The sequence below is a fragment of the Danio rerio genome, chromosome 5, assembly GCF_049306965.1.
Source record: "Danio rerio strain Tuebingen ecotype United States chromosome 5, GRCz12tu, whole genome shotgun sequence".
NCBI classification, from domain to species: domain Eukaryota; kingdom Metazoa; phylum Chordata; class Actinopteri; order Cypriniformes; family Danionidae; genus Danio; species Danio rerio.
In genome coordinates, this window is record NC_133180.1 from 75,876,869 (window position 1) to 75,886,369 (window position 9,501).

The 9,501-nt window shown below is 40.3% G+C and overlaps 1 protein-coding gene across 2 annotated transcripts; it reads left to right on the forward strand.

Moving 5' to 3' along the window:
* Window positions 1–7,953, forward strand: ugt2a5 (UDP glucuronosyltransferase 2 family, polypeptide A5). 2 transcript variants are annotated; one of them, NM_001076643.2, is given in 6 exon segments: window positions 1–896; window positions 2,460–2,608; window positions 3,783–3,914; window positions 5,896–5,983; window positions 6,061–6,280; window positions 6,358–6,875. In NM_001076643.2, coding segments are annotated over 6 exon segments (1,599 nt in total). In that variant the 5' UTR covers window positions 1–184; the 3' UTR covers window positions 6,656–6,875.
* The last annotated feature ends 1,548 nt before the right edge of the window (window positions 7,954–9,501 follow it).

Here is a 9,501-nt window from a genome sequence, read left to right on the forward strand (position 1 = left end):
AGAAGAAGAGCCATTAGGCGATTGTTTACATATGAGCCAAAGTTTTTGCATGGGTGTATCAGCAGATATAGTGAGGAAGTATATTGAGGACAAAGTCATTACAATGCAACGTGACCTTTGGACGAACCCTGCTGTGCACAAAACCTAACATCATCTTCGTATCCTCATTCTCCACTCATCCAGCATGACTTCAGGGGCTTTATTAGTGTGTCTGCTGCTGTGTGGAGTAGATGTCGGCTGGTCTGGCAGGGTTTTGGTGATGCCAGGCGAGTACAGTCACTGGCACAACATGCGTCCAGTAATTGAAGCTCTGGTCGATCACAACCACAGTGTGACGGTTCTGGTCGGTTCTTCATCTCCTACAGTACCGCACACACAGAAGGAGCGCTTTGATTACCACGTCTTCAAAGTCAACATGGACAAAAAAGAAGCTGATGCTGCGATGAGAGACATGATTCATCTATTTACGAATGACACCGCCGCCAAATACGAGGGAGAATTCGTGATGTGGAAAGTGATGAGCAAGTTCGTGGAGTTCGGCGATGTTTATTTCAGGAGCTTGTTTGATGTTGGTCTTCTGAAGACGCTTCGGGATTCTAACTATGACGTGCTCTTCTCTGATCCGATGATGCCGTTCTCTGACCTGATGGCGCAGAAGCTGAACATCCCGCAGGTCATCTCCATGCGCGCTACTTTCGCGTATGCAGCGGAGAGACTGTGTGGTCAGATGCCCGCTCCTCCGTCTTATGTTCCTGCTGTGGCTCTGACAGATCACCTCACTGACCGCATGAGCTTCATGGAGAGAGTTGAAAACATGCTGCTCTACATCGTGCATTCAATAGCGTTTCCATTGGTTGCGACGTTTACTTTCGATGGCTACTACTCTGAAATACTGGGTAATATGTTGGCCAACTGTTAGACCACATTAACATACTATAGCAAAGTACTTGAATTAATCTTTTGTGGTCAGTCTATAATAACAACAACTATAATTATACTGTAGTTTTCTACTACCCTTCCTGAATAAAGTCCTGTTGCCTATCAAAGTTTTTGGAACAACAAATAATAACTTGACTTCAAGTTGATCATTTGGTATCAGAAGAGGCTTATATGAAAGGTAAATGCCTCTAAATTACGCTTATTTCACCAAAGATTTAAAATATGATCATGTCTTGATTTTGAATGATTTCATTAGGACAGTAAGGTCTGACTTTGCTTAGACTAAAGTCTGGTCACTGAACAGAAATAATGTCCAGTATAGAATATAAAGTCCTGCTGCAGTGGAGACAGAATGAATATTGTGTCTGACTCCATCATGAGCTTGGAGGACTGCATCCATACATCTCTGCAATGACTCAAACCAATGATTAATAAAGTCATCTGGGATGGCGAAGAAAGTCTTGCAGGACTCCCAGAGTTCATCAAGACTCTTTGGATTCATCTTCAACACCTCCTCCTTCATCTTACCCCAGACATGCTTAATAATGTTCATGTGTGGTGACTGGACTGGCCAATCCTGGAGCACTTTGACCTTCAGGAGCTTTTATGTGGAGGCTGAGGTATGAGAAGGAGCGCTATCCTGCTGGAGAATTGTCCCTCTCCTGTGGTTTGTAATGGGCAGCACAAATGTCTTGACACCTCAGGCTGTTGATGTTGATCATCCACTCTGCAGATCTCTCGCACGCCCCCATACTGAATGTAACCCCAAACCATGACTTTCCCTTTACCAAACTTGACTGATTTCTGTAAGAATCTTGGCTCCATGCTGGTTCCAGTAGGTCTTCTGCGGTATTTGTGATGATTAGGATGCAGATCAACAGATGATCCATCAGAGAAATCCCCCTTTCATCGTCAAGTTATTATTTGTTGCTCTTACAACTGGAATCAACGGCAAGACTTTTGTCAGGTAGTGTATAGGGTATATTATACTGCAGTACACCACAGTTTACTATAGTTAGAAAACTTTACTACAACATCTCACAGTTGATCAGTTCACTATAGTAATACTACAGTACGCTGGAGCATTCACTAACATAGTACGTATAATACAGTTTACTACATAGTATGGTTCAAAAACACTATAGTGTTTACTATAAATTACCATAGTATTTTGGATGTGGTAATAGGCTATTTTATACAAAGAAACTCACAAATAATAAGCTTTAATAATGCGTATTTATTGGGTAATTCTTTTAAAATATTATTTTTAATAGGGCGTCACGGTGGCTCAGTGGTTAGCATTGTCGCCTCACAGCATAAAGGTCGCTGGTTTGAGTCCCGGCTGGGTCAGTTGGCATTTCTGTGTGGAGTTTGCATGTTCTCCCCTGTTGCCGTGTGTTTCCTTCGGGTGCTCCGGTGTCCCTCACAGTCCAAACACATGCACTATCGGGGGAACCAGATGTCTAGGTGAGCCATGAAGTCAACATTAACTTGGGTTGCATTGTTATTGTGTGTCACAGGTAAACCCACAACTATGTGTGAGACCATGGGAAAAGTGGACATCTGCTTGATAAGAACGTACTGGGATTTCGAGTATCCGCGTCCATTCCCGCCTAATTTTAAATTTGTCGGAGGACTGCACTGCAAACCCGCCAAACCCCTGTCGAAGGTATTCTTGAGCAATGTATGCTTTTTCAAAATATTCTTGATTCCTTCACCTGTTTTCATTCATTTTCTTTCGGCTCGGTCCCTTATTTATCAGGGGTCGCCACAGCGGAATGAACCGCTAACTATTCCAACATATGTTTTACACAGTGGGTAACCTTCCAGCCGCAACGCAGTACTAGAAAACCCTTTACTTGATTGATGGCATGGGTTTCCAGTGTTTGCGTGGGTTTCCTCCGGGTGTTTCGGGGGAACTGTGGGGGGACTGTGGTTCCCCCACAGTCCAAACACATGCGCTATAGGTGTATTGTATGAACTAAATTGGCCGTAGTGTATGTGTGTGTGTGTATGAATGAGTTTGTATGGGTGTTTCCCAGTACTGGGTTATGGCTGGAAGGATATCTGCTGCATAAAACTTGTGCCGGTATAGTTGGCGGTTCATTCTACTGTGGTGACCTGATAAATCAGAGACTAAGCCGAAGAAAAATTGAGACCCTCATCAACACGCTCTGTTTGAATGGGCGTGGCCTATTGTAAGCTCAGAGATAAACGCTCTCTGATTAGCTAATATTTTTGCATATTAACAAGGCTGAACAGGCAGCAAACTAAAAGTGGGCGTGGATCGTCTGTGGAGGCGGAGCTTATCCTCCCTATTACATCATAGATTAGAGCATTCCAGAAGCTGTGGTTTTGTCAGACTTTCTTTAATATAAGCTGTTTTTGGAGGAACCACAAGGTTTTGGGTTTTGAAACTTACAGGGTGTTTTTATAGTACTACGAGTCCTCATATGTTAAAAGATCAAGAGAATTTTGGTTTCTCAGTTCATGACCCCTTTAAGCAATCTTTAATGACCAGTCAGAGCAACATTTAAACTTCATGACAGAGGATACAGTATGTATGGAAAGGGATCCCATTTGACTCTTGTTGATTTCAGTGTATTTGCAATTTTTTCAAACTATGTAGCACATTTTGCCATCATAATTGTAATAGAAAAATATATATATATTTAAAATTCATGTTTTATTTTTATGTTTTGAGAGAGATATTTTTTAACCCATGATGTCATGACATTTATATAAACAAATATCAATAAATATAAAGTAGATTATATGCTGCTTCAATTGTTGTTTTCAGTTTGAAACGTGTGAGTCGGCATGTGCTCATTTTTGCCTTATAGGAACTGGAGGAGTTTGTTCAGAGCTCTGGAGATCACGGCGTTGTTGTTTTCTCTTTGGGCTCCATGATTAAAAACCTGACATCAGAAAGAGCCAACACTATTGCTGCTGCTCTGGGGCAGATTCCACAAAAGGTGTGTAAATCACTTTGTATAGCAAAAAAAAAAAAACAACTCAATTTTTCCGCTGTTTCAGTTCTGTAAATATATTTCCAGCAAATTTAATCTGTAGAGATTTCAATCCCAAACACTAAAAATGTAATTAATGTCTTTATTGAGGCATTTGTGCATTTATTATTGTGAATTACAAACAGTTAGTAAAAAAATAGAATTAATGTCCTTCGAATTTAAGTTCATTATTAAACTAATCAATATGAATCTCGATATTTAAAGGCACAATATGCAGTTTTCACCACTAGAGGGCGTGTAATCAAAACAAACATGTATTGATTAAAGTACTCAACACTTAGTGCCCTATCATACACCCAGCGCATATGTTGCTAGTTTCAGCTTGGCGCAAGAGTCATTTTGACATTTTGCGTCACGCTGATTAAATAGCAAATGCATTTGCGCTCATATGTGCGCCCATAGGCGTTCTGATCTAAAAAAGGAGGTGTGTTGAGGTGCAATGCTGGCGCGTTGCTATTTTGAGGAACTTAAATAGATTGTTTAACAGACCAGATCAAAGTAGGTCTAAAGTCCAGCGCAGAGCGCGTTAGTTGTGCGCCTCGCTTACACATTGCTCAATACACAGGATGCAATACGCAAATATCTTTACAAATGAAAAAGAATTAAAATATTACAAAACATAATATTTTCTAGCCCACATAAATATAAATACCATACTTTCATGCCTTCTTCATCTCGGGGGGCTTTTTTTAGTTTATTTGTGACAATTTGCTTTTGTATAATGTTATTATTATTAGCAGTATTATTTATTATATGCATATTTATACAGTGGCGTAGCGCAAAATGCGGAGGCCCCCCTGCAGGGATCACTAACGGGGCTCCCTGTTTGGGGGGGTGGACAACACGGGGAAGCAAGCACAAATTGTGGAGCTGGGAAGGGAGGCAGGTGGAGCAACAACGCCTGCACAAACTGAGAAACGATCACCATTCGAAAGCGGCGAGAGCGTCAAAGTAGCCAGAAGTCATTCATTTTCAATGAGAACCGGCGGCGAGAAACAGCGCGGCGCGTCTTCTCCGGTGTGGGCGGTTCTCGCGGTACGGCGGCAAGCAATCATAATGAACTAGTCCACCGCTTGAGAGGAGTTCAGAGATCACAGACCTGTGAACTTTGGTTCCGGCCACAGTTGTTCCCAAGAGTTTGATTATTGCGGTTGCCAGATTTTCAATTATTGAAAATAATTGTCCGCTACGCCACTGTATTTATATTTGTTTTATTAAAAACAAGCTTAGATTTGCCCACCTGTCAGGTTTTAGACCATATGGGGCACAGCATGTGTATTAGGATATAACTCAGGTTTTTGAGCACACTTCATTATTATTGCTCATTTATTTGTTTGCTGGAAATTAGAACTGAAATTAGAAAATAGTTTTGAAGCAAATCTTTGCGCTTAACAAACGAAACTAATTATTTGTAGGCTAATAGATGTCTGTGCGTACAACACGTTTCCCTGTCCACGAGAGTGAAGGTGAAAGTAGATAATGAGGGGGCTCATCTCTCATTCTCGCACTGCAGATGCTCTGTTTAACTGTTTTATTGCTAGTGAAGTGCTCAGTTTTTCCACTTACAAAGTCTGCCATGTAAACAGCAAATGCACAAATGGCGCGACGCAACTGACTCTTAAAATTCCAAAAGCACTGTTTTAAAGCTAGCAATGGAGATTTGAGCTATTACTACACAGATTAATCAGAGAAATCGTGTGCAAAATCTAAACGACCAATCGGTTCAACACAATCATCGCAATTCTCTAATTTTAATCTCAAAAAAGTAACTTGGTTATTTTGTAAATCACTGTTCCAGCATAGTATATGCACAGTTGAAGCTCTGAATGATCAAAATGACTAGTGCGTGTTTAAAATAAATACAGCATTTACAGAAGCCAACTCTGTAGACCTGTTTTAGTGATCATATGCTCATGTATTTGCACAGGTTGTTTGGCGTTACAGTGGGAAAACTCCAGAAACACTGGCTTCCAATACTAAAATCTACGACTGGATCCCACAGAATGATTTGCTTGGTAAGGAAAGTGCTGTTATGTGTGCTTATTAATATTAAGTGATGTCTGATGCATACTGAATTTATGTAATCTGACAGGTCATCCAAAAACGAAGGCTTTCATCACTCATGGTGGCACAAATGGACTGTATGAGGCTATTTATCACGGTGTCCCGGTGGTGGGTTTGCCACTGTTTGGAGATCAGCCTGATAACTTAATGCACATTAAATCCAAAGGAGCTGCTGTAGTCCTTGATATCCATACAATCGGGTCCAAAGATCTGGTGGATGCTCTCAAAGCTGTCTTAAATAACCCATCGTGAGTTCTGCCACTTTAATCCTGCCGCCAGAGAAAACAAGCATCCGCTTTAACATTCATCATTCTTCTCCAACCAGGTACAAGGAGAGCATCATGAGGCTGTCCAGGATCCACCACGATCAGCCGATGAAGCCGCTGGATCAAGCCGTGTACTGGATTGAGTTTGTGATGCGGAATAAAGGAGCCAAACATCTCCGAGTTCAGGCGCATGAGCTGAGCTGGTATCAGTACCACTGTCTGGATGTAGCGGCCTTCTTACTCTCCATCACCGCTCTGATCACATTCCTCTGGGTTAAAGCATGCTGCTTCCTTTTCCGCAGATGTGTCAGGAAAACCCGTCCTGAGAGGAAAAGACAGAAGAATAAAAAGGAGTGAATGCAAATGCATGTACAGTACTCACTGAACTGCTGAGATACTGCAATTAAAAGCCGTAAATCGGTTGTAGTGCATGAGTGTGTGTGGGAATGAGTGTGTATGGGCGTTTCCCAGTACCAGTTTGCGGCTGGAAGGGCATCTGCTGTGTAAAACATATGCCGGAATAGTTCAATCCGCTGTGGCGACTCCTGATATATAAGGGTATTAAGCCGAAGGATAATGAATGAATGAATGTAGGCCTGTCACGCATAATTATTGTCATTCTGAGATCGTTTAATGCCATTAATTATATAATGATTATATAACAGCATAATAATGCAACAGCCATGAACACTGTAAAATATGCATCATTCTTAAGCTTGTTTAGATTCTTTAATCTGATGTTAAAAAGGTGAATGTCCTGTTATATTTACTATTAAATGTCCTATTAGGGAAACGTCTAATTATATACGTTGACACCAGTGAGGTAGAACGTAAATATCATTGTAAAATAGCTTTAAAAATATATGGATATTTGGAAATGTATATTGCAATGGCAAAAATTGAGATCATCTCCAAGTATTGCACTTAAAGTCGATATATTGATTACTGTGACAAGCCTACATAGATGTAGCAATGTTTTACAAAATAAAGCAAATGAAACTCGAAATGAAAGTGGAATGGTTGCCAGGTATCAGCTGTTTGATTGTAAAGTATTTTACAACAGCTTTGAACACGGCTCAGCCGTCCAGAATCAAGGACCGGGACTATTCATTTTATAATGCTTTATTAATTCAATTCAATTCAATTCAGCTTTATTTGTATAGCGCTTTTACAATGTAGATTGTGTCAAAGCAGCTTCACATAAATGGTCATAGTAACTGGAACAGTGTGGTTCAGGTTTTAGTGTTTAAGTTCAGTTCAGTTCAGTTTAGCTCAGTTCAGTGTGATTTAATCATTACTGAGAGTTCAAACACTGAAGAGCAAATTCATCGATGCGCAGCTCTACCAATCCTGAACCATGCGAGGCAGTGGCGACAGCGGAGAGGGAAAAAAAACTTCACCTGATAGGAGTGGAGAAAAAAAACCTTGAGAGAACCAGACTCTGTTGGGCACGACCATTTTAATTTCTCTGCTGGCCAAAGTCTTGTGCAGAGCTTCAGTCGCCGTGGTGGAGGCTGGAAGATGGCCTCAGCGAAGACTCGTCCGTCCCTGGAGCGTCGCTGGAATCATTAAGTCTACATGATCTAAATTATTTAGCTCATAGTGCTAATAAAATGTAAATATCTAGTTGTAAAATAAAGCATTTGTTTTATTAATATGTATTTGTATATGTATTATTTTTATATTTTTATTTATATCAAGCAGTCGTAGATAATGTATGCAGTGCACTCCAAAAACAAAACAAAACAGGAAAAGACCAATTTTCTGAATATAGTTATCATTACTTTGAAATAGTTTTGGTTGGGAAAATGCCGTTCCAGAGTTTGGTTAAACATATTGAGATGGGAAGTGACTAAGTACAAATACTTTGTTACTGTACTTGAGTAGATTTTTCTGGTATCAGTACTTTACTCCGGCGGGGCAGTGGCGCAGTAGGTAGTGCTGTCGCCTCAAAGCAAGAAGGTCGCTGTTTGAACCTCGGCTCAGTTGGCGTTTCTGTGTGGAGTTTGCATGTTCTCCCTGCCTTCGCGTGGGTTTCCTCTGGGTGCTCCAGTTTCCCCCACAGTCCTACCTGCGGTACAGGTGAATTGGGTAGGCTAAATTGTCCGTAGTGTATGAGTGTGTGTGAATGTGTGTGTGGATGATTCCCAGAGATGGGTTGCGGCTGGAAGGGCATCCACTGCGTAAAAACGTGCTGGATAAGTTGGTGGTTCATTCCGCTGTGGTGACCCCGGAATAATAAAGGGACTAAGCCGACAAGAAAATGACAAAATTAATTTATATCAAGCAGTCGTAGATAATCTATGCAGTGCACTCAAAAAAAAAAAAAAAACAGCAAAAGACCAATTTTCTAAATATATTTATCAATAGTTTGAAATAGTTTTGGTTGGGAAAATGCCGTTCCAGACTTTGGTTAAACATATTGGGATGGGAAGTAACTAAGTACAAATACTTTGTTACTGTACTTAAGTATATTTTTCTGGTATCAGTACTTTACTCCACTACTTATTTTTTACACAAATATCTGTACTTTCTATTCCTTACATTTTTAAATCAGGCTTGTTAGTTTCATTTTCCTGTGTTTGGCGGCGCAATCTATATTATGTCTTGTCATTGCGCAATTTGAGTGCCTTTTTGATGCAGTCTGTCTATATTTTGTGCCTGCTTGCTGCAGTGTGTGGCTTTTTCAACCAAGGCTATTGCGTGCCGTATGTAGGCAAGTTTATGACGATTACTATGAAAAAGGCAAGGATGACTACAGAGGGAGACGGTGAATTTAACATGACTGATGTTGCCCTGTTTACTCGGTTATTAGACACATTTAGACAAAAATATGCCATTCAAATGCTTAAGGTAAACAGTCTTTTGTTCACGTACGATCATACTGCAAGGGATATCTCTGATCTCTCAATCTAATACCGTGAAAAAAAAGTGTTTTTTTTTTTTTTTTTTTAAAGATTTATACACGGTACTAAAACAATCAAATGTGGGAGACCGGATATTTACCCACCTAGTAAATCTAAAATGTGTAGTAGTAGTGGGTACTTTCAAGTACATTTTTGAGGCCATAGTTATTTACTTTTTCTTGAGTACAAAAGTGTAGTCAGTACTTCAACTTTAACCAGTCATTTTAAACATGAGTATCTGTGTACTTGTGTATTTGTGTACTTTTGCCATCTCTGATATTGATCAAAAGTGACAAG